Genomic DNA, 25,908 nt, shown 5'->3' on the forward strand with positions numbered 1-25,908 from the left:
AAGTGCGACTGTTGCCTCTGAATGTCATTGTTGTTGACTCACCCCCCTTGATCCTGGAATTATTCAGTTTCGCGTAGACTCGACGCCCCTGCCTACCTCCCTCGACCCATCTCCCCCCCCCCCCCCCCTCCCGGCTCTCCGATGTTTCTTTGGCTTTGCCTGGCTTCTTGGTCGCTGTCTCAGAGGAACGCCCCCGGGTGTGTGTGTGTGTGCGTGTGCGCGCCTTGTTCTTAGGGGACTGGGGGTGGAGAAAGGACTCAACTGTGCGTGTTTGCGGCGGGGGGATGGAGGTTGGCGCCCTGGCGTTAGGGAGCCAGGGTCTCTGCTGGAGAAAGGGGGTCGCTCCTCCCCGGCGGTGCGTTAGGCTTACAGGGGGCGGATGCCGCGAGGAAAGTGCGCCGTCTTGCTCGGCGCGTGGGCAGCAATGGAGCGGAGGCGTCTAGGTGGGGGCCGGGGGAGCTCGGGAATGTGCGGGGGTCGAGGTGTCTGAGCGTCGGGCGGGGGCCGTGGGGGCGGGGCGGGGACTGAAGGAGCGCGTGTGAAGGTGCAGCCCGAGCGCCAGGGGCTGGGCGCGCGCGGCGTCTGGCCGGGGTGCGCGCGCTGCCGCCCGCTCGCCTGCCGGGGCTGCTCCGTGGGTCTGACCCGCGAGCGGGCGCCCAGGAGCCGGAGCGCGGCTCGCGCAGTGACCGCCGCGGAGCCCGCAGCGCCCATCGGATCGGATCGGATCGAGGCGCAGCGCCCTGCGAGAGCCACGGGGCTCTGGAGGTGGGTGAATTTCCAGCGGGGGCTGCACCGACATGCGCTGCCTCTTCCCCGCTCAGCTTGCGCCTGTGTGTGTGCGTGTGCGTGCGTGTGTGTGTGTGTGTGTGTGTGTGTGGAGTGTGTGTGCGCGCGCACGGGTGCGTGTGCGCACGCGCGCACGCGCGCTCTTGCGCGGAGGGAGGGGGGCAGGTAGCTTATTATTTTTAGTTTGGGTCGTGTTGCTTTGGGGCCGGCTGAGTGGCCGAAGCGGCCCTAGTGGCTACTCCACCGCCATCCCACTTGCCTGCCCACGGAGCGGTCGCAAGTCCCCGAGGACCGATAGAATCCAGTGTCCTTAGCTTTGCTGCCCCCAGGGAGGCTGGGGCGGCAGGGAAAGTGTCCTAGTCGCGAGCAAGTCGGACTGTCGGGGCCACTGCGCTGGGCTTTGTTTTCTGCGCCCCAGCCGGTCGCAGGCACTCCGGGCGGCCGTGGATCTGGAGCTCCGGGCAGTGGCCCGCGAGCTGATCGGCGGTCGCTGGCACCCAGCAAGGACGGGGATCCGAGAGAAGCCGGTGGGTAACTCTAAGAGCCCTGCAAAGCTGGGCAAGACCTGGCGGCACGACTTTGCAAGATGCCCAAATGTTGAGCTGATTGCTGGCTTGGTGAGAGCAGCATTTTGTGGCTGGCCGGGGCTGGTGGGTGAGGGGTGGGGGTGGGGGGGGACGGTGCGGGCGAGGGGAAGCCTGGGCTGCCGCTCTTGGCCAAGGAAGGACAGGGTCACTATGCCTTTGATCAGCGGGCCAGTGATACCCCAGGAGCCATCATCCTCGTGGCCTGAGCTGGCCATCGCTTCCCCCTCAGTCACCGCACGTCCAGGTCTGGAGAGGCGGACGGAAACTCCAGCGGCTGCCCCTTGTGGGACCGGAGCGCGCGAAGAAACGTGTGTGCAGCGGGGCTGAAGGCCCCCGCGACACCCCAGTGGTCCCCGCCTCCGCTGCCTGGCCCACGAGGCCACTGCTCGGCAGGACCCGGGAGGGGGCTGGTGCCGGCTCCCGGCGCGGGGATGCGTCAAAACATTGCGGTAAGAGCCCTCGGCAGCCCCTCCAGCCGCGCCGCCGCCTGCTCGAGGTGGCGCACAGTGGGCGGCAGTGACCGCATCTCTCGGCCGATCCCCCCCTGCCTGAGGCCGGCGGGCGGAGGTTTCCCGCGCCAGCGCCGGCGGTGCCCCCTCTGCCCACCCTCTCGGGCCGGTTGGTTCCCGCAGGCCAGCTCCCTGCACAGGACCGCGGAGTCCCCGGCGGCACTCAGGTGGATCCCGGATCTGGGTGAGGCCAGGGTTATGCAGTCCCCGCCGGCCTGCGGAGCCTGGCGGCTCGCTGGACACACACACACACACACACACACCGCGGGAAGAGGCAAATGGGGAGCCGGGCTGCTCCTGGCAGCCCAAAAGATGACTTTGGTGCCTAACTCATACTTTGTTTTCTTTTGGCTGCCTTCCCTCTTCGCCCCCCCCCCCCCCCCCATTTTTCAAATGGGCACGTTCTAGTGGCACCGTGTGAATGCGAGGTTTCCCTCGCTTACGTGCAGTGTCTCCTTCCCCTCCTGCTGCTCCGCTCTCCTCTCCCCGCTTCTCCGGGCCTCTGGCCCTTGCAGCCCCCTCCCCTCCCCTCCTCTCCTTGGCTGATGACCCCGCGCCCTCGCCGGCTCCCCGCCTCGGCGCCCCCGCCTCACCGAGCTGCGTCTGCGAACTTCCTCGCCAGTCCTTGCGCCCTTTCCCTCCGTGCTGTTTGAAGTAGAAATGAGGAGGAGGAGGGTAGCGCCTTATGCAATTTCCGATCTCTTGATGCTCCTTGCTAGTATTTTTGTACTCAATTCGGGCTATACTGCTTTTGTTGCTTTGTTTTGAATTTGGTTACTTTTTGGCTTCTTGGAGGGGGAGGTGATGATAACAAGAAATGACTCAACCGAACCAGAATTGCTGTTGAGAACCACATCTATACCAAAGCAAAAAGATCAAGTGAAATTTTGATCTTACAATGAAAGTTGGTCTGAATGACGACATACTTAAGAATTCTGACTTCTTTCTTGCACTACCAGTCACGCTCCCGGGTGGATGGGGGAATGCATCTCCGTCTGTCAGCCAAGGGGCGCCCAGGCAGCGCTGCCTGTATGCTGAACCAAGCCACTGAAAATGCAAACCTGCCTGGCTCGGCTGTTGGACTGACAGCCTTGAGACATGTTCAGTTTACCACTAGCTGATTCCTCGTGGACAAAATACACAAAGGAGTTTCTGTGCGACACTTCTGTCTTTGTATCACTCCCTCATTGTGTGTTCCTGGGTAATTTAATTAATATTTCGTGGTAACCATATTGAAATTGCAGCCAGCTTCCCATTCAAGGTGGAAAAGAATCACATGGCTAAAATGGCATCAATAAAATGCACAACGTTTGTTGTTCCCCTTAACCTTTCCCATTAATCATTGCGTATACTTGTGTATCCATGTGGTATTTAAGGCATTGGCTAAAACAGGTTAATTTGCTAAGCATTAAACTCTACTAAATTGATTCTTGATTTGTTTATAGACAGAAAGATGGGGTAGTAATATTTGGAAAGTGATGTTGGGAAATGATGATTTTCGGGCAACCATTTGCTGTAATAAATGTATTCGGGGCTGCAGGTACAGCCACTCAGTTGCAGTGTGGGAAATCTTCCTCAGCAGTGGCAACCTGTGGTCAAAGTGAAGGAAATCAGCATTTGAGCCAAGTGTCTGTCGGACCTGGGTTCAAAATGACACATGAAGGAATGGAAGAGGGCCAGGTAGGCAGGAGAGCCAGTTCTTGGGGGAGGGAAAGCTCTCTGGACATCAGCTAGACGGTGCAGGAGCAAGTAGGTTTCTCTCCTGCTTTTAGGGACCCAGAGACAAAAGGCTTTTCCCCCTCTGTTTGGAAGATGACTGATAGGAAACAGATACCATTTATATATCTGAATCTAAAACTTGCCCTTCCCTACTCTGTATTTTTCTAGAACCTCACAGGGTTATCTGTGTTTTTTAAGGCAGCAATGTACAGGGGTGAACTGATTTATGGTAATGTGCTTCCCAATGAGCTGAAGCTCAGGAAGATCTCTTCCCAGGGCTCCCTCCAGCTTGGCCTTTTTACTGTCCCCTTTACAGCAACTCAATCCTCCTATTGGCATCCTCCATTGAACACAGGGATCTAGCATCTCCTCTGATCCACCTCTTATCAAGCTGAAGTCTAGAGAGTAGACATCTACAAATTGAAATACCTTTGTGATGCTAACTACATGGCTACACAGAGGGGCTGGGATCAGTCATTAGAGCTGCACATAAGAAGCTTAAGGTTTCTGTTTGTTCAAGGGCACAGTTTGGTGGTCCATGTAGAGAAAAATTGCAGATGTGTAAGGTTTAAGCATGATCAACAGTCTTTTTTTCTGTTGTTTGTCATATGTTCTGCACCTATAAATTTTGTATAAACTAAAGGTATCGAAATAAAATGTATGGCATTTGTCGTGATTATTGTTTGACTAAGTGAGAATACTTGGAGGTTTTGGTGCCTTAAAAATACCTAAGCTAATAAATATAACCACATATTTGGCCTGGTATGCCAAATTTTCAGTTACTGTACTTACAAATAATTTTTCAAGTAATGATCATTGAAAAAAATGTCTTCTTTTTATTTTTTAGATTATTTCTCTTTATTCAGAAGCATAAAGTTGTTTGCTGATTGCAAGAAGATGTTTCTTTGGCTCTTTCTGATTTTGTCAGCCCTGATTTCTTCGACAAATGCAGATTCTGACATATCAGTGGAAATTTGCAATGTGTGCTCCTGTGTGTCAGTGGAGAATGTGCTTTATGTCAACTGTGAGAAGGTTTCAGTCTACAGACCAAACCAGCTGAAACCGCCTTGGTCAAATTTTTACCACCTCAATTTCCAAAACAATTTTTTAAATATCCTCTATCCAAATACATTCTTGAATTTTTCACACGCAGTATCTCTGCAGCTGGGAAATAATAAACTGCAGAACATTGAGGGAGGAGCCTTTCTTGGGCTCAGTGCATTAAAGCAGTTGCACTTGAACAACAATGAATTAAAGATTCTCCGAGCTGACACTTTCCTTGGCATAGAGAACTTGGAGTATCTCCAGGCTGACTACAATTTAATCAAGTATATTGAACGAGGAGCCTTCAATAAGCTCCACAAACTGAAAGTTCTCATTCTTAATGACAATCTGATTTCATTCCTTCCTGATAATATTTTCCGATTCGCATCTTTGACCCATCTGGATATACGAGGGAACAGAATCCAGAAGCTCCCCTATATCGGAGTTCTGGAACACATAGGCCGAGTTGTCGAATTGCAACTAGAAGATAACCCTTGGAACTGTAGCTGCGATTTGCTGCCTTTAAAAGCTTGGCTGGAGAATATGCCATATAACATTTACATAGGAGAAGCTATCTGTGAAACTCCCAGTGACTTATATGGAAGGCTTTTAAAAGAAACCAACAAACAAGAATTATGCCCCATGGGCACAGGCAGTGATTTTGATGTACGGATCCTGCCTCCATCTCAGCTGGAAAATGGCTATACCACTCCCAATGGTCACACTACTCAAACATCCTTACACAGGTTAGTGACCAAAGCACCCAAAACTACCAATCCTTCCAAGATCTCTGGAATCGTGGCGGGCAAAGCCCTCTCCAACCGCAATCTCAGTCAGATTGTGTCTTACCAAACAAGGGTGCCTCCTCTTACACCTTGCCCTGCGCCTTGCTTTTGCAAAACACATCCTTCAGACTTTGGACTGAGTGTCAACTGCCAAGAGAAAAATATACAGTCCATGTCTGAACTGACACCGAAACCTTTAAATGCCAAGAAGCTGCATGTCAATGGCAATAGCATCAAAGATGTGGACATCTCAGACTTCACCGAGTTTGAAGGACTGGATCTGCTCCATTTAGGCAGTAATCAGATTGCAGTGATAAGGGGATATGTATTCCACAATCTCACTAATTTACGCAGGCTCTATCTCAATGGCAATCAGATTGAGAGACTCTATCCTGAAATATTTTCAGGGCTTCATAACCTGCAGTATCTGTATTTGGAATACAATTTGATTAAGGAAATCCTAGCGGGCACCTTTGACTCCATGCCAAATTTGCAGTTGCTCTACTTGAACAACAATCTCTTGACGAGCCTGCCCGTGTACGTTTTCTCTGGGGCACCCCTTGCCAGGCTCAACCTGAGGAACAACAAGTTCATGTACCTGCCTGTCAGCGGGGTCCTCGATCAGCTGCAGTCCCTCACGCAGATCGACCTGGAGGGCAACCCGTGGGACTGCACTTGTGACTTGGTGGCCTTGAAGCTGTGGCTGGAGAAGCTGAATGACGGGATTGTGGTGAAGGAGCTGAAGTGCGAAACGCCTGTTCAGTTTGCCAACATTGAGCTGAAGTCCCTCAAAAATGAAATCCTGTGTCCCAAATTCTTAAACAAGCCATCCGCGCCCTTCACCAGCCCTGCGCCCGCCGTTGCCTTCACCACCCCGTTGGGGCCCATCCGAAGTCCTCCTGGCGGCCCGGTGCCTCTGTCCATCTTAATCTTAAGTATCCTGGTGGTCCTCATTCTAACCGTGTTCGTCGCCTTTTGCCTGCTTGTTTTCGTGCTGCGGAGAAACAAGAAGCCCGCGGCGAAGCACGAGGGCCTGGCGGGCGCCGAGTGCGGCTCGGTGCAGCTGCAGCTCAGGAAGCACGACCCCAAGGCCGCCAAGGAGGGGCTGGGCAGCGAGGCCTTCATCCCGCAGACCATCGAGCAGATGAGCAAGAGCCACACGTGCGGCCTGAAAGAGTCGGACGCGGGCTTCATGTTCTCAGAGCCCCCGGGGCAGAAGGTCCCCCTGCGGACCGGCGACAGGGACAAGGATTTACTGCACGCGGACAGCAGGAAGAGGCTGAGCACAATCGACGAGCTGGATGAACTGTTCCCGAGCAGGGATTCCAATGTGTTTATCCAGAACTTTCTAGAAAGCAAAAAGGAGTACAACAGCATAGGGGTCAGTGGCTTCGAGATCCGCTATCCAGAGAAACCACAGGACAAAAAGAACAAGAAGTCCCTGATCGGCGGCAACCACAGTAAAATCGTGGTGGAGCAGAGGAAGAGCAGCGAGTATTTCGAACTGAAGGCCAAGCTCCAGAGCTCCCCCGACTACCTGCAGGTCCTTGAGGAGCAGACGGCTTTGAACAAGATCTAGGCCCCGCAGTTTTCCTTCAAGCAGAGGACATTTATTTAACGATGAAAGTGCCTTTTGTTGACTTTTGACTCTCAAATACTATATTATCAATAGGCATAGAGACCCGTGTTTCCAAGGGTGTCTCATTAGCTGTAGCTGCAGACATGTGTCCAGTAGAAGAGAATTTCCTTAATAGATTTTACTACATAAAACCTATACTGTGGAAGTCCTGTGGGGATACTGCAAACTCTATTGCCAAAGGGATGCTTTATATACATAATACACTGACTTTAACCTCAAGAGGCAAATCTGTTTTGTACCCCGATGCAAAACCTTCGTCTCTTCGTGCTTTGTAAAGCGAAGTCAAGAAAACTGGTACCAGTGTTCCTGCCTCAGCTGGGTCCTTCATCTTGCACGTAGATTAAGTTGGTGGAACTGGAATAATCCTTTTGATTTGTGGCATTGTAACAACTCTGTGTAAAGATTATCTGAAAAGTTAAAAAAAAAGCATGCAAAGAGAGAACATTCGATAGTATTTGTAAATCGGTAACCTTTATGGCCTGCATCTTGAAACCGCTGGATTTATAATGTTAAATTGTGCAAATATTTGTTTAAAATATACCATGCATCACATAACTATAAAATAAATTTGACAATTTTAAGCATTACTTGTCTATACGTAAAACCCAAGAGGAAAAAAAAAAATCAATGTGAGTTACATAGCGTTTGTGGTGATCTGAAAAAATACGTGACGTTTATCAGAATTAATCATGGCTCAAATTAAACTAACATTAGAGTTTGTTCTCAGTTATGTGAAATACCCACAATCCTTAAAGGTTGTCCAAAATTAGCGAAGTGCTTACCGTGTGAGCGCACCCAAAGCTATTTTTGTAACATAATTCATATTTATGAAGTACTTTGTATACTAAATAGGAAAATATGTACTCCTTAATATGTATTTAATATGCCTGACTTCTTTTCCTGATCACAGGGAATTTATCAATAAGTGTAAATTTAGACAGAAAAAATATACCAAACTGAAACTGAAGCTTATGTGTACAGAAATATTCTGGACATGGTGATCAGGTATAATTTAAAAACAAAACAAAACAAAACAAAAAAAAAACAAAAAAGAAACAAAAATCTTTTAAAAAAACAGTTCTGTGCTATTCTTGAGAATTTAGCATATTATCTTCAGATTTGTTACCAACTGTGCATTTTAAAATAGGTCCCTTAGTTTTTTAGTATCGTGTCTGGGGCAGTTGTTATTCACCATCAGTTGTCTTGCTTTTCAGGATTCTATGAGCTTAATTCAAATAGTTTTCATGACAAATATTTTAAACAGTAATGAGTAAGGTTAATAGTTATTCCTTGTATGCATCAGTATCCTGTTCTTTCATCCTTCTGACTACTCTCAGATAATCAAATAGAACCGTAAACATCATGGTAATCCTGGCTATCGAAGCCACACTGTAAAATGCTTTCATTGATCTCAGATGCGTTCACAGTCTGCAAGTACAGCTGAGATGCCATTGTGCTGTTAACTGCTGAGTCAAACTTGCTCAAAGGAAGGGAATACTTGAAAATGGGAGATGTTTGAAGATTTTTAGGAGCTCCTGATTAGCAAAGTGACATCCTGAAACACATTGCCTTCTTGGTCTGCCTGTGTATGTATATTTTTTGTGCTCCATCTCTTATAACTACTGTATTCATCACTAAGATGACCGAGGAGGTAAACAACATAGGCATTCTTCATGAATTTGATGTGGCAGATGTTTTATATACGCTACAGTTTCCAAAATGATATTATGATTCAAGTTGTAACAGCAGTCCCTTTATTGATTACTAATTTCAGGGCTTTCTATGTTTGTTCCAAGATAAAACAACAAACCAACTTCTTGGCATTCTTGGATGTGTGCGTGTATGTGTGTGTGTATATATGCATACATAATGATAATTTGGAGATTTTTTTTTTAAATAGCAAAAAAATTGTCTCCATATGTATGTGCTGGTGCTCTTAAAACTTAAATGTGTAATTTAAATTTTCATGACAATGTCTGTGAAACCTTTATATGAATATTTAAAAAATACAAATACTTGCTTTCTGACCTTGAAAGAAAGGACGTAAAGATGTGTGCCCAACAGCTTGTTTTCATCTACAATTTCCTAAGGACTTTTAATATACCATTACCATGCTTGCATGCGTCCATGGATTAAAGGGCTCCTAATGCATACTGACAGGATAAAGATGGAAAGGCTTCAAAGGAAGTGTTTTAGTTTACCCTGTCGATAAAGTGTGGATGGATTGAAAAACCTTAAGTAGACACTTATGGAAGGAACTGGAAAGCTCCATCCATGATCCGGGGATCATAGGCCACTGGGATTATGCCTTTTATTCAGTGTGGTGATGCTTTGAAGATGTTTCAAGGTTTCTGCTGTGGTCAAAGGCAAGAGCACCTGCCACCATCTCAAAGCCTCCCGTAGCATATTGGCTGTCTCAGACTCTTCTGCTGAAAGGTGTAAATGTTCAACCTTTTTTTTTTTCTTCTTTTTTTTTAAAGTAATTTAAATGTATGTGGTTATTTGGAGGATCTAATTGTAAGTGAATGGCAGTAACAAATCCTTGATTAAGGCTGATATATTTTCCTTAACTGAAGTCATTGTGCCTACATTATACAGTGTATACTATTTTGCACCTGTCTCTCATTAGTTCTACTTGTATATTTTATGATAATGTTGTTAGGCATAAATTTTTAGTTGAGCACAAGAGCAGTTAAAATACTGTATCTACATTTTGTTGGCTTCAGCTATAACCTTGATGTTAGTTTAACCCCTTGAGGAATGATATAGATGCCAGTACAGCATTTTTGGTAGAAATTGATTCAAATCTAGAAAATCCAAGAAGTGCTCATTTCTAATGCAGTCTGACACATCCTGGGCTTCTTGGCACTGTGTCTTGTGTTTGGACTCTGTTCGAATGGTTGCAAAGAAAATTAGAGCATATGAAATCAGTGAAGGGGTTGAGATAATATATTATGTTCATGTAATATAAATCAAGTTTTAAATTATTTTTTTATGAAATCAATAAAGATGATTCAATTCTTTAAAAGTAAATCTTTGTGTAATTTTATGAGAAAACAGCTATTAAAATACAGTGATTGCAGTCTATAAGGCAATTTATATTCAATATTTAGTTTTCCATTCCGCATAATAAACTCAATACATATATCAGTTAGAAAATCATTTAAGACCAGCTTTCTTTTGTTGCTTTTTAAAACCTTTAATTTCTTTAAGCCATAAGGATGCATAAATTATACAGGGCATGGCCTCATGAGTAATTTCAACAGATATTGTGGAAATAACAGAACACATCTAGAAATGTATGGCAGTAATATTAATCTATAATATCTTTTGCATGATTTGTACATTGACATTGTATGAAATGAGCACAGCGAGTTATTTTTTTTTTTGGTTATTGTTGTCACATCCAAAGAGCTGGGAAGAAAATATATTAAGAATGTATTTATAATCACTATTTTGAAATAAAGTAAAGAAAATACATTGCATTGTTTTTACCCTGATTTGACTATTAGCATTTTCGGTTAGTTTATAAGACAAAAATCAAGTAATGCTATAAAAGCTAATGTAAATCACAGAAAGGAGCTGTTTTAATGACTTTTGTTTGCTTTTAATAACATCAAGGTATTAGAGAGAATTTATTAAATGCCATTTTTATGGAAGTATTAATAAAATTGTTTGCTACAATGGTATTTCTGAAGCCACAGTTTCTTAAATATATTTATCTTTCCATTATTTTTCAGTAGAAATAAAGCAGCAATCAAACTGATCTTTTCATCTAGATTAGAGGGTAAGACATAGAGCTTTAGAATACTGTTTGTATTCAACTTAATTGTTAAATCTATGTTAAGAGATGCTTTCTTTTCGAACATCTTGCAATCTGTGTTGCTTTCCACTGGCAGCCTCTTTGGAGAAGAGTCAGACGGTGCCATGAGCAACATGCTTTGATTCTTGCTCTTTCTTATTAATCAGTTGGAATCTGACATAACTGCACACAAGCAAATATAATACTGTCTTAATTACCTATTGAAATGCTTTTAGAAAAACTTCAGGATCCCTATAATTCATGGCCAGCTTGACTGGTTACTGGTTACCTACCTATTTATGGGGCTGATTGTGATTTTTATTTGTTGTTGTTTTTGCAGAAGTTACCAAAATCATCAATCCATTACTTTACCAGGGTTGTTAAGGTTGAGAAAAATGAACCAATTACATTATGGTTCATCTGAGGGTAGCAAAGTTCATAAACAGACTGTATTGACCAGTACAGTTATAGGCACATTTCCTCGTGGGAAGAGATACAAAGAGAGAGGGAAACAGAGAGAGATAATATAAATTAAGATTTCTGTGGCCTTAGGTCTGTACCTAGCTGTGCTGGAGATGTGAAAAGTGTAGGCAGCTTATACAAATACTTTTGGACTAAATGTTTTATGTATCACAGGATATACATCATGTGATTGTGTGACTTATTTTAATTCTTTCTGAGTACTGAGCACGGGGCTTTGGGTCCAGCCACTCAGTTATGTAGACAAGTGGCATCAAATGAAGGTTTGGCTTCATTTCCAGCGCTCATTCAATTAGTCACTATGGTCAGATGGACTGAACTAAAATATCCTGTTTGTGGCTTCACTTACCGGGAATTACTGGCGACATATATCAAGTTCACCTGGTAATTGTTAACCCTCAATTACAGATTTGCTGGGGATCTGTCCTCTGTTAAATTAAAAGCAAATGGGAGGTTAAATTAATTTGAATAGCTTATTTTGTAGAAAACTGCCCTCAATCTAATTTCAAATTTCATGTTGTTTTAGTTTCCACTGGTTGGTAAGATTGCGTTTTAGAAGGGGAAACCAAGGAAAGCAAACTGAATTGCCTATCTGATATGAAACACTATGACTTTTTAATTTTTAAAGGTTATTTTTAGCCTGCTGTTCTTATGTCTACAGAGGGAAAAGGAAGTGTGGCTCTGAGACAACTGCTTGAATACTTTGAGCCAAATAATTGCTGTTGAGAATAAAACAATTCAAATTTTTTATTAAATCATAATTACCAGATCCACTGGCTACAGAATCCAGAACCAGGAAAGAATTACTCAGCCTTCCACCTTAGTTTGCTTTTATAGACACACTGGCTAAATAGAAATTTTGATGATTTTAATAATACATCAAAAGTGAGAAATACTTGTTTAACTTTAAAAGCTCATGAATAAGGCCTTCAGAGAAATGATGTGAATATGTAATGAAAAAACATAAAATACCACTTTAAAATTAGCTGTAGGAAGGAAATAGTCTTCCAAGATTCCTGAACAATATATTTCTCTTAGTTGGCACCTCACAAATACTAGATAATTTCATATGCTGCTAGTTAACAGCCTAAGGAAGCCACACTGTACAGTGAATACTGCTCGTGGAAGCCTTTGGAAATCACAGGAAGCTCTGTTCTCCCTACTAAGAATTGCAATGAATATTTCAGTCATTGTGCCATGTAAACAGAACCATTGTGGTAAAATTCTGGAGGTGATAATCAGTAATTTTAATGCTGTTTTCACTAATAAAAGTCTTTTCTTAGAGGTCATATCTGTAGCCATTCAGTGTATTCATTAGTGTGAAATTAGTGAAGCTCAACATCAAAAAGAAACACAAATAATCTTTTTTGAGCTGATGCAATTGCCTATTAGTTTACGTGATAGGTCAGGTCTACCTACCTACCTATGAACACACACACACACACACACACGGATACACAGAAACAGTGAATTATGCACAAAAGGAATTATTCAATTGATGTAAACAAATAAAATATCTCTGCCTTGACTACCTAGATTTTCCAAATCCAAATAGGTATTTGGGGCCCCAAATGATAGTTTTTCTGCTTTTTGCTTCACTTAAAATTGAAACCTGACCACTGTTTTATGTATAGTAGAAAGTAGACCCAGTCCATCTCCCAGGCCTGCCTTGGATTTCAGTAATGCCTCTTGCCTTGAGATTTGGTTTTGATTTTCCTTATTTGTTAATTTTACCACCACCATCATCTTCAGCCTATCAGCTTGCTCAGCCTGGAGTGAGTGCAGCGTGTCATTCCCACGATGCAAGTCAATCCTGCTACGACCCTTCACAGATATTCAGGGGTCTGGGGAGGGATAGCTAGATCCAAAATAAAGGATCCCAGGTGAGGATTTGGTTGGGAACTATTAGCACACAGAGGTTCAACGGGAGAAGGAGAGTAGATTGGGGGGGTCAAGGCCCAGGGCACTGGGAGGGACAGCGTTTGCTTACCAGGTGGAACTCGCTCTGATTTCTGGGCAAGAATCATGGTAAAATATGTCAAACCTTGGACTTCTTTTTCATCATTCTCTCTCTGCTTTATTTCTTTTAAATGTACTAGTTGAAAGCTTGGCTGCAGCAACACAGCACTAGTAATTCATATGTTTTCAAAGAATTCGTTGGTTAGTTAAAATAACTAGTCACCTCGCCAGCCCTCAGAAGTTTCCCCTGGGATGACTGGCGTCCTGGGCTGCCGGCTGTCGGACCCTCCCATCAGCTCTAGGTGTGCAAAACAAGTAGCATTTGTGTTTAACTAGACCAAGGGGCAAAATATGCGTAGTGCATATAATGAATTTTGATAGGAAGCAAAAGCAATCAATACAAACATAGGGCTTCTAATGCCGGGGTAAAAAAGCATTTAGGCCTTTCGGTATGTTTTCAGAAATTGTATTTCAATATCAATTACCAAGTGCATATTTCAGAAGCCATTTCCTGCAAGAACCCCTGGGAAGCCATGTCTCTCTGCCATGGGTCCCCTTGTTTCATAGCAGGATGTGTCGCATTTGCCAAGTCCTCCCTGCTGGAAATTCTTCTCTTCTGCTGGTATGAACAGCCGACGTCATCTCTGGCACAGGCTAGCTTAACAATCTTTTTTATTATTATTATTTTTTTTTTTTACCGTTATTTTGTCCTTAGTGGCACTACACACACAAAAATCTAGGATTCTATGTCCAAGTATATATTTGCCACTGTAATATTATCACAACTAAAGAATATTTCAGTTGTATATACATTCTACATTGCTATATTTGTTTTTATTTACCAGTTAACTTCCAGCCCACAACTACCAGTTGTTTTATTCAAAGCTCTCCTTCAAAGTTGAAGGTAATCTCCACTTTGGAAACTCACAGTTATTTATAGAAAGAATCAGGACACTTCTCTCTGCTCATTTCCTTCTGTACCTTGTAGAAATACAGAAAAGTTAATACATTAAGTGATTGATTTAAAAGGAAGTCTTGCTGACACAAAAATAATTATAATAAGATAGAGTGAGTTATCAGGAAAAAACTCAACTTTAGGAAGATCTTTCTTGTGTTTTAGATTCCCTTACACTGGCATTGGAGTGCAGTGCTTTACCTTCTGAACTGGACGCAAAGAAATCAGTGTTCACTCTGGAATCCCTGCAATAAGTAAGTGTATTATTGCTGACATGTGGGCAGGCTGGCCATGTGTTGCCATAAAACATGGCTATTAGTTTCTCCTTGTACTCTATTTCAAAAAATATTCACTTGCTCAGATTTGATACAGCTGCTGAAATCCTGCTGTATCAATTCTCACCCTGAAAATGCACAAAGCATTTTTTTCTCTATGTACCTAAGCTGATACACAGAAATGTGTGTTGGAAACTGGATAAAACCATTAGAATTAAGAAAAGTAGTGTTCTTAGAGAAACAAAATGAGGCATTTCATTAAAATCACACCATGCTGGATCACCTTCCTTTGAACTTGTTGACTTTTTGTAGGTTTCAATATGTGCACTGTAAAGGAAATAAGACTCAAGTTCATAGACACTTCCATTCTCTGCAGTCATCTTGGCTGCCTAGACGGTGCTGTAGCGTAGCATGTGAGCATTATCTGGGTTATTTAATCCCACATGCCTATCTGATTTCAGCTGCTCATTTGAATATAATCACATTGGAGAAGACCATTTTCTAACAATGTTCTTACTGTAGCCAAGTGAGGCTGAACTAAATGGTCTTTATTCCATCTTAAAGGTTATCAGAGCTGCGTTAAACCAAAAGCCTGTTGGCGAACAGTCATCTTCAATGTTTAAGCACCATCATAGGAAGATGGGAGTATACATTCCCATTGAATTTCCAAATCAGATTATTTGGTCACAGTTCCTTTTATTTTGAAACAGCAACCAGGGCTAGAGAGCGAAGGTGACTTGTCCAAGGTCAAATAACATATGGCCAATCTGGTCTACCACCGGATTCTACTGACACAGGATGCTGCTATTTCCACTGCTCTACTCTGTTTGGAAGTTCCAGAGGGGAGAATGAGGATCTGTTGGTGAGACTTCAGGGTGATAGTCCAGTGTAGCATAAGGACACTTTCCATAAGGTTGTATAGCACACCACAACTGGAATGAGCTAGATGCAACATATAGAGTTCTTTATCCATGGAAATGTCCAAAGTGAGAGTGGTTCTGACAAGGAGGATGGATAAGCTCCTAGGTTTCTCTCGTGCATACACTAAAGTAATTTATCAAGCAGGTCAAAACTATCAAATATGCATTTTGTCCCAAACATTGAAATATTCAAGCTATAGTAGTTTAATTAATAATAGATGATATCTACTAGATACTAGAATAACAAATCAATAATCCAAAATACCAGTTATATATTAAGCATCATTTTAGAAGACACATAAAGTTCCCTTTAATTTTTAGTGTTTTCAATGTGTCAGCATTCCAGAAAGAATACTCTTTAATGTTTAATTTTGTACAAAGGAAAAAAACAACCTCAATTGTGAGGTTATGTTTTGAGATTGGCAAATGGAACACAAAGGTTAGTTTATTGTTATATCATCTTCTCTAATGGAGTTGAGTCTATTTTTATTTACCATCAATTAGATAAAACTGAAATTTACAGCAAAGAATTTCAGTTCACGTTATAGCTCAATAGACTATATTCAGAATAGCAACTACAAATAATCTAAACTATAAAAAATGCTCTAAGAAATTCTTATTTGAATTGCATTCCATAGAGACAGAAGTTTTCATTTAAAAAAGGGGGGGGAGTCCTTCAGACCTCAAGAGCTTGGGGTTGTTTATTTTGGGTGTTAGCTTTTAAAGATTCTTACTATACTCAAGGTCACTCTGAAATGCAATTGTAAGTCTGTCTTATTCAATACCATTAACTAGAATTCCTCAAAAGTGGCTACTGTGTAATCACTGACCCATTTAATCGAAAAGAGTGTTCCTTGAGGTATTACTTAGTAACTCATTCAAAACGAGCAGTTTTACACTTTGGAGTCATACTTTGCTTCTAAATAGTCACAGCATTAAATGTATAAATAACCTCTGCTAATTAATTTTATGTTTAAGTAGAGAAGAATAGAAGGAAAAAATATCTAGTTTGATTTGTTGCGGGCTTGTTAAAGTGTCTGTTAGAGCAAGGCATACTGACATTCTGGCTTCTCTCTCTCTCTCTCTCTCTCTCTCTCTCTCTCTACTATGTGCCCACTGAGGCCATCATCTGACCCTACTTGCAGCCTGTGCAGCCCCACAGCCCCTCACTTCAACGTCCCCTTTCGTGACAGTTGCCATATGCTCCAGGAATAACACCCACTCCCATTAAAATGCTGATTCTGTTTAATGTTTTCCTTTCTCCCTGATTTGCATTCAGATACCGAATTCGCAGGCAGCTAATTCACATGCACATTAGTGTGTCACTGCTCTCAGAGGTATTTGCATTTTTAAGAGGGGATATCCAGGAGTAGAGGAGGGGGCTAGGTGAGCAGAACCAACGTGGGCATTTCAGGTGTGTGATAAGCAGTGCACTAGGAGGCCTCCCTTGGCATCCTTCAGTCATACCATGTGAAAAGCTGGTGCAGCCCAGATCGCGTGGAACCGGGAGACTGACTTAAACCTACTCTCTAAAAACCCATGTTAGGTCCCCTAAGTTGCTTTTCTTCATTCAGCCTTATGCATATTGGAGTGAGGAGAAGGGGGAAAAGAGTTAGCTGAGACTCAGTTGTGAAAATGACATTTAAATTAAAGTCCTGAAGGGTTAGTTCAAATTAGTTGTTAAAGAGTGGGGCTGAGGGGAAGCATGTGAAGCTAAGGGAACAGCATGGGCTAAGACCCCAAAACCCAGTTAGCTCATTATGTGCCATTGGTGAGGTAAGGAGGGGCGAGAGGAGGGCTTGTCTGATTCGTTCTACAAAGGGCCAGGTAGCAAATACTTGAGGCTTTGTGGGCCATATGGTCTTTGCTGCAACTAGTCAATTCTGCCATTGTAGCATAAAAGTAGCCATAGATGATAATTAAACAGATGTGTGTTTTCAATAAGACTTTATTAACAAAAAAGTCAGTGCATGTGCGCAGGGTAACTCACTTGCTTAGAGTGTCATCCCATTATACCAAGGTTGCGGGCTCCATGCCCCATCAGGGTACACACAAGAATCAACCAATGAGTGCATGAATGGGTGGAACAACCAAATCAATGTTTCTCTCCTCGCCCTCCCACCCCTCCCTCAAAAACAACCAAACGCTGTGGTGAACTGGATTTGGCCCGCAGGCCATCAGTGCCAACCAACCCCTAGGCTAGACTGTGAAGGGCGTGGTGGTAGTCTCGCTTCCAGGTGCTTTGGGACGTCAGTGAAGGTTTTAAAAAGCAGCTAGGTGACATGATTCTGTTTATTTAAGACAGGCTTCTGACTGTTATGTTGAGGATGAACTAGAGGGAGAGAAGAGCAGAGTATAAGTGGGGAAACCAGTTAAGGAAGCTCTTGCAGTAGTATTTAAAAAAAAAAAAATGAAGGTGATCTAAGCTGTTAAAGATAAAGGAAGTGTGTAATTATGAGTTTTTTGGAATGTATATTCTGAAGGCCTTGCCAACAGACTGGATATGAGGGTCGAGGGTGGCATGAAGTCAAGGATGATTCTCAGAGTTCTCTGCCTTGAGCGACTGGGCTGATGAAAATATCATTCATTGAGATAAAGAAGCCTGTGGGAGAAGTGGCTGTGGAGGGCAGACGTGAAGAGAGTAGAAATGGCTGGAAGTCTTCAAGTTGTTGGATAGGTGGCTGACCTTGTCTAACAAGAGCTCTGAGGAGCAGTTGAGGCCTAAGATAGAAGAGAGAATCATCGTCACTGACACTGAAGGACATGGTAGGAGATCACAGAATGAGAAAAAGCCCAGGGTACTGGACAAATTGAAAGCAAAAGGTCAGTGCAAGGAAGGCTTCAGGAGTCCAGAGGAGAGGCATAGAAACAGCCAAGTTGGCAGCAAGGTCCCATCCAGGACAGGCAGTCAAAGTGAGCATCCAGACGGCATCAGGACGGGCTGTGATGGAAGGCCACCAAGCTCCAGTACTTTCTGAGAGGCTTTATGCTCAGTGGTGTTGCCTCACAAAGATGGGACACACATAGGGGAGTCTTGGAGAATTCCCCAGGCTTTGTAGGTTCTACTATTGTCCCCAATTTACAGATGAAGAAATGGAGGCAAGGGGAGATTTTTAAAACTTGCCCAATGTACACACTATAAGTACCAGACGCAGGTACTTACACAGACGCAGGCATTCTCCGCTGGACGGCTCCTACAGAATACGAACTTCACCATGTACGGTCCGCATACCCAGCGTGGCTGGGCCTCTGCTTGCCTTCACTAGTCCTACTTGTTACCTTCGCTCCCTCCATATTCTGTGTGGCATCCTGAACTAAATGGCGGCAATTATGTGAATGTGCCATGCTCTCGTATCCTTAGACTTGTGAACATACAGCCTAAACCACCCTTCGTTCCTCACTTTGCCACATTTACTTTTATTCTCATCTTAGATCTCAGTGCTACCCCGTCAGGAATCCCTTCCTATACATCCCCGTGCACCTGCGCTAACCCCTGTGCTAGCCCTTGCACCTTATATCAAACCTGCATGTTTTCTCCTCTCTCTCTCCAGCTAAAATAAGGGCTACTGGAGTGTGTGATCCATATTCTGTTCATCTTATGTCCTCAGTGCCTAGCATAGTATCTGGTACATAGTAGGTGATGAACAGCTATTCATTAAATCAATAAATATAGTAGATGAAGTCGGAGAGACGTAGTTTGGAGTCAAATTATTAAGGGCCTTTGGTTCCATGTGAAGATATTTGTATTTTATTCTGTGGGCAATGGGGAGACATTGAAGACTTTTGAGAAGGGAGACATAATCTGAACTTTTTTATTTTAGGAAGAAGAGTCTGATACTCTGTGGAGATTGGAGAGGTAATTTTGAAGGCAAGAAGATAATGAGGGTGTTACTAATACTTATAAAATTAGTGCGTCAGTCAGTTTTTGCTGCATAAAATACCTCAATACTCAGCAGCTTACGTCGCAAATAGCTGCAGGCTACGGGTCTGTGGGCCAGCTTCCGAGGTGCGGCTGCAGACTGCAGGTGCGTGTATTAGCTGATCTAGGCTGATCTAGGCTGATCTAGGCAGCTTGTCTCCAGTCTGCAGGTTCAGTTCTGTCTTCATGTGCCTCTCACTCTCCTGGGCCCAGCTGGCCACCCAGAGGAAGCTCTCCTCATAGCAGTGTCAGGGCACAAAGGGCAAGGCTAGCCAAACAAGTGCCTTTCAGGCCCCTACTTGCATCATGTCACTTACCGAAGCAAGTACACAGACAAGCCCAACATTAAAGGGACATGGAAAAATACTCCTCCCATGGAGGTTAGAGGGGAGGGAATGACGATTTGCTAACAATCATCTAATCTTCCATGGATACTCCACCTGTAGTCTAGATCAGTGACTTTCAACTGGGGAGTAAGGACACAGGCCCTGCCTTGAAACCTGAAACAAAATTTTAGGGAGGGGTAATCATATAATTTTTTAAAAACCTTACCTCCAGCCCTGCCTTTTAGAATTATTACTAATATGAGCTATTGTTATTAATAGAAGTATCATAACACAGAGGTCCAGTGGGATGGAATAAAAGCTTGGGGAACACTGCTGTGCATGGTAGATGATATGGGTCTAGAAGATGAGAGGAGAAACACACAAAAATACAAATAATTGAATGCAGAGTAGCCAGAAAGGAGAGTGAGGACCCAAAGTATTAGAGACCAAATGACTGATAGCATTTAAGTGATGACTTGAATGAAGATAGAGTGTGAGAGAAAGGAATTCATTCATTCAAGATATACTGAGGACATATCTGTGTGGTTTCTGTCCACACAGGTCTTGTAGAGTTGTGATGACAAGACTTGTACACCTAAGGCATACACTTCCTAGCACTCCACAGCTATCAATTAGGTCGTCATCATCTCTCACCTAGATGTCCTTTAAAACAATGTAAGCAAGATCATGTCACTTCTCTGTTCAAAACCCTCCACTGTTCCCCATTTCTGTCAGAATAAAAAACAGAAGTTCTTATAATGGGCTATAAAGTCCTGCACAGTCTAACCTCGGTTTCTGCTCTGAGCTCAGAACCTGTTATTTTCTCCCTCATTCCCTCTGCTCTGGTTATGTTGACTTCCCTGCTGTTCTTCTAACGTGGCAGATAAATTCTCACTTTCTGGTCTTTGCCATTTCTTCCTCTTGCTACACTGTTCCCCAGAGAACCTCATATATAATTCATTCCTTAACTTCCTGAGGTCTTAGCTCAAAAGTTACCTTCTCAGTGAAGCCTACGATGACCAGCCAATTTTTTTTTATTCAAAATATTACAGATGTTCCCTTTTTTCCCCATTGACCCTTTCCATCCCACATCTACACCCCTCCCCAGTCCCTTACCACACCATTGTGTGTATACATGGGTTATGCATTTAAGCATGTAAATTCTTTGGTTAATCTCTCCCCCCCCACCTTCCCTCTGAGATTCATCAGTCTGATCCATGCTTCCATGTCACTGAATCTATTTTGTTCATCAGTTTATTAAGTTCTTTAGATTCCACATGTAAGGGAGATCATGTGATATTTGTGTTTCTCTGTCTGGCTTATTTCACTTAGCATAATATTCTCCAGGTCCATCCATGCTGTTCCAAAGGGTACAAGATCCTTCTTTTTTACAGCTGCGTAGTATTCCATGGTGTGAATGTCCCACAGCTTTTTTATCCACTCAGCTACTGATGGGCACTTGGGCTGTTTCCAGATCTTAGCTATTGTAAATTGCGCTGCTATGAACATCGGGGTACATATATTCTTTCTGATTAGTGTTTCAGGATTCTTAGGATATATTCCTAGAAGTGGGATCACATGGTCAAAAGGCAGCTCCATTTTTAATTTTTTGAGGAACCTCCATACTCTTTTCCATAGTGGCTGCCCCAGTCTGTATTCCCACCAGCAGTGTACTAGGGTTCCCCTTTCTCCCCATCCTCGCCAGCACGTGTCATTTGTTGATTTGTTAATGGTGGACATTCTGACAGGTGTGAAGTGACACCTCATTGTGGTTTTAATTTGCATCTCTCTGATTAGCAACGTTGAGGATTTTTTCATATGTCTCTTGGCCATCTGTATGTCCTCTTTGGAGAAGTGTCTATTCAGGCCCTTTGCCCATTTTTCAATTAGACTGTTTGTCTTCTTTTTGTTGACTTGTATGAGTTCTTTGTACACTTTGGAAATTATCCCCTTATCAGATGCATCCTTGGCAAATATGTTTTCCCAGACCGTGGGGTTCCTTTGTATTTTGAGGCTGATTTCTTTTGCTGTGTAGAAGATTTTAGTTTTATGTAGTCCCATTTGTTTATTTTTTAGTTTCCCTTGCCCTAGGAGCTGTATCAGTGAAAATTCCACTATGTGAGATGTCTGTGACTTTACTGCCGATGTTTCTTCCAGGAATTTTATGGTTTCATGACTTACATGTAGGTATTTTATCCATTTTGAATTTATTCTTGTGTATGGAGTAAGTTGGTGATCTAGTCTCATTTTTTTTTTTGCATGTACCTGTCCGGTTTTCCCAGCACCATTTGTTGAAGAGACTGTCTTTACTCCATTGTATGCTCTTGCCTCCTTTGTCAAATATTAACTGACCATAATGGCCTGGGTCTATTTCCGGGGTCTCTATTCTATGTGTCTGTTGTTGTGCCAATACCAGGCCGTTTTGATTACAATGGCTTTGTGGTATAGTTTCATATCTGGCAAAGTGATCCCCCCAACTCTGTTCTTCTTTCTCAAGACAGCTGTGGCTATTTGGGTTCCCTTTTGGTTCCATATAAATTTTTGAAATATTTTTTCTAGCTCCGTGAAATATGCTGTTGGTATTTTCATAGGAATTGCATTGAATCTATAGATTGCTTTGTGTAGCATGGACATTTAAATGATATTAATTCTTCCAATCCTTGAACATGTTATATTCTTCCACTTGTTTATATCTTCCTCGGTTTCTCTTTTCAGCGTCCTGTAGTTTTCTGAGTACAGGTCTTTTACATCTCTGGTTAAGTTTATTCCTAGGTATCTTATTTTTTTAGTTGCAATGGTAAATGGTATTGCTTTTTTAGTTTCTCTTTCTGAGAGTTCATTATTGGTGTATAAAAATGCCATCGATTTTCAGATGTTAATTCTATATCCAGCTATCTTGCAAAATTCATTCATTAAATCTAGTAGTTTTTTGGTGGAGTCTAGGATTTTCTATGTACAATATCATATCATCTGCAAATGACAGTTTTACTTCCTCCTGTCCAGTTTGGATACCTTTTATGCTTTCTTCCTGTCTGATGGCTGTGGCTAAGACTTCCAGTACTATGTTGAATAAGAGTGGTGAAAGTGGACATCCCTGTCTTGTTCCTGTCTTTAAGGGAAATGGTTTAAGTTTTTGACCATTGAGTATGATGTTGGCTGTAGGTTTGTTGGATATGGCCTTTATTATGTTAAAGTATGTTCCCACTATTCCCACTTTGCTGAGAGTTGTATCAAAAATGGGTGCTGGATTTTGTCAAATGCTTTTTCTGCATCTGTTGATATGATCGTATGATTTTTGTCCTTCATTTTGTTTATATGATGTATCACATTTATTGATTTGCAAATATTGTACCAGCCTTGCATCCCAGAATAAATCCCACTTGGTCGTGGTGTATAATCTTTTTAATGTACTGCTGGGTCTGGTTTGCTAGTATTTTGTTGAGGATTTTAGCATCTATGTTCATTAGGGATATTGGCCTGTAATTGTCTTTCTTTCTAGTGTGTTTATCTGGTTTGGGGATTAGGATGATGCTGGCCTCATAAAAAGAGTTTGGGAGTTTTCTTTTCTCTTGAATTTTCTGGAATAGTTTGAGGAGAATAGGTGTTAATTCTTCTTCGAATGTTTGGTAAAACTCGCCTGTAAGTCCATCTGGTCCCGGACTTTTGTTTGCTGGGAGTTTTTTGATTACCGCTTCAATTTCATTAGTTATCAGCCTATTCAGGTTTTCTGCCTCTTCTTGATTCAGCTTTGGAAGATTGTATGTTTCTAGGAATTTGTCCATTTCACCCAGGTTGTCTGGTTTGTTAACATATAGCCACTCATAGTATTTTCTTACAATCCTTTGTATTTCTGTAGGGTCAGTTGTTATATTACCTCTTTCATTTTTTATTTTATTTATTTGGGTCCTCTCTCTTTGTTTCTTGGTGAGCCTGGCTATAGGTCCATCAATCTTATTTAACTTTTCAGAGAACCAATTCTTGGTTTCATTGATCTTTTGTATTGTTTTTTTAGTCTCTATGTCATTAACTTCTGTTCCGGTCTTTATTATTTTCTTCCTTCTACTTCTTTGGGGCTTTTCTTGCTGTTTTCTTTCTAATACTTTTAATTGTTGTGTTAGATAGTTTATTAGAACTTTTTCTTGTTTCTTGAAGTATGCCTGTAATGCTATGAACTTTCCTCTCAGGTCACTACATAAATCTAAAGAGATCTATCCAACAGATAGATCTATGGCCCATAGATTTTGGGTTGTTGTCTGTTCATTTTCTTTTTTTTTCAGGAAGTTTTTTATTTCTTCCTTGATCTCATTGGTAACCCATTCATTGTTTAATAACATGTATTTAGTCTCCATGTGTTTGAATATTTTTGATGTTTTTTTTGTAGTGGTTTATTTCTAGTTTCATGCCATTGCGATCTGAGAAGATACTTGATATGATTTCAGTATTTTTTAACTTTTAGAGACTTTCTTTCTGCCCTAACATGTGGTCTGTTTTTGAGAATGTTCCATGGGCACTTGAGAAGAATGTGTATTCTGCTGCTTTGGGATGAAATGTTCTATAAATGTCAATTAAATCCATTAGATCTAGTGTATCATTTAAGGCCTGTGTTACCCTGTTGATTTTTTGTCTTGATGATCTGTCCCATGCTGACAGTGGGGTATTAAATTCCCCCTCTATGACTGTGTTGCTCTCGATCTCCCTTTGAAAGTCCACCAAGAAATTTTTTATATATTTAGGTGCTCCTATATTGGGTGCATATATATTTATAAGGGTTATTTCTTCCTGTTGGACTGATCCCTTTAGTATTAGGTAGTAATCTTCTTTGTCCCTTGTTATGGTCTTTATTTTGAAGTTTATTTTGTCAGAAATAAATATTGCTACTCCAGCTTTTTATTGTTTCCATTTGCATGGAATATTTTTTCCATCCCTTCACTTTTATCCTGTGTGAATCTTTTGCTCTCAGGTGGGTCTCTTGTAGACAGCATATGTATGGGCCCTGTTTTCTTATCCATTCAGCAACCCTATGTCTTTTGATTGGAGCATTTATTCCATTTACTTTTAAAGTTACTATTGATGTATACTTATTTGAATCCATTTTCCCCCTTTATGCTGATGTACCTTTCTCTCTCTATTCCTTCTTTTTCTTAGAGCAGTCCTTTTAGCATTTCTTGCAATGCTGGTTTAGTGGTACTGAACTCCTTTAGCCTTCTTTTGCCTGGGAAGCTCTTTATTTCACCTTCAATTTTAAATGACAGCCTTGCTGGATAAAGCAATCTTGGTTACATGTTCTTGCTTTTCATTACTTTGAGAACTTCATGCCACTCCCTTCTGGCCTGAAGAGTTTCTGTTGAGAAATCAGATGTTAGCCTCATGGGGGTTCCCTTGTAGGTCACTGCTTGTCTCTCTTGCAGCCCTTAATATTCTCTCTTTGTCCTTAACATTTGCCATTTCAATTATGATGTGTCTTGGAGTGGGTCTCTTTGGGTCCCTCTTGTTTGGAACCCTCTGTGCTTCCTGAACTTGTTTGGCCTTCTCCCTCACCAGCATAGGGAAGTTTTTTCTTATTATTTCCTCCACCAGGTTTTCTATCCCTTGCTCTCTTTCCTCCTGTCTGTAACCCCTATGATGCGAATATTGTTTCGCTTCATGTTTTCTTAGAGTTCCCTTAAACTGTCGCTTGCTTTTTAAGTGGTTTTTCTTTTTGCTGCTCTGATTGAGTTGTTTATTTTATCTTCTAAGTCACTTATTCTATCCTCTGCTTCACTGAGCCTGCTTTTAGTTCCATCCAGCATATTCTTGATATCAGATATAGTATTCTTCAGTTCTGCCTGGTTCTTATTTATCATATCTAGCTCTTTTTTCATGCCTTCACTAAGTTCCTAGACCATTCCATTAAGTGTCTTGCGGTTCTCATTAATTTCCTTGAGCATTTTTTTTTTTTTAATATATCTTTATTGATTTCAGAGAGAGGAAAGGAGCGGGAGAGAGAAAGATAGAAACATCAATTAAGAGAGTCATTGATCGAGCCCACAACCTGGGCATGTGCCCTGACTGGGAATCGAACCCCAATCACCTGGATCCTAGGTCAACGCTCAACCGCTGAGCCACACCTGGCAGGGCTCTTTATATCCATTACTCTGAACTCTATTTCTGATAAATTGCTTAACTCCATGTCATCAAGGTCTTTTTCTGGTGATTTTTTCTTT

The 25,908-nt window shown here is 42.3% G+C and overlaps 1 protein-coding gene and 1 long non-coding RNA gene across 3 annotated transcripts in view; both read left to right on the forward strand.

Moving 5' to 3' along the window:
• Positions 1 to 707: 707 nt before the first annotated feature.
• On the forward strand, positions 708 to 10,549 carry SLITRK4 (SLIT and NTRK like family member 4). Of its 2 annotated transcripts, none has more exons than XM_087829336.1 (2): positions 708 to 765; positions 4,449 to 10,549. In XM_087829336.1, the coding sequence occupies exon 2, from the start codon at positions 4,499 to 4,501 to the stop codon at positions 7,007 to 7,009; it is 2,511 nt and encodes an 836-aa protein (XP_087685462.1). In that variant the 5' UTR covers positions 708 to 765; positions 4,449 to 4,498; the 3' UTR covers positions 7,010 to 10,549. The 2 variants fall into 2 exon arrangements, with proteins under 2 accessions (XP_087685462.1, XP_087685463.1); XM_087829337.1 differs by lacking the exon at positions 708 to 765 and adding an exon at positions 1,092 to 1,313.
• A 258-nt stretch (positions 10,550 to 10,807) lies between these two features.
• Positions 10,808 to 25,908, forward strand: part of LOC107540414 (uncharacterized) — a 345,505-nt gene continuing 330,404 nt past the window's right edge. The window contains exons 1-3 of the long non-coding RNA XR_015713706.1: positions 10,808 to 10,856; positions 14,431 to 14,519; positions 19,282 to 19,316. This is a non-coding gene — a long non-coding RNA (uncharacterized LOC107540414). The remainder of the gene's footprint in view (positions 10,857 to 14,430; positions 14,520 to 19,281; positions 19,317 to 25,908) is intronic.

The sequence above is a fragment of the Miniopterus natalensis genome, chromosome X, assembly GCF_054644295.1.
Source record: "Miniopterus natalensis isolate mMinNat1 chromosome X, mMinNat1.hap1, whole genome shotgun sequence".
NCBI lineage: Eukaryota > Metazoa > Chordata > Mammalia > Chiroptera > Miniopteridae > Miniopterus > Miniopterus natalensis.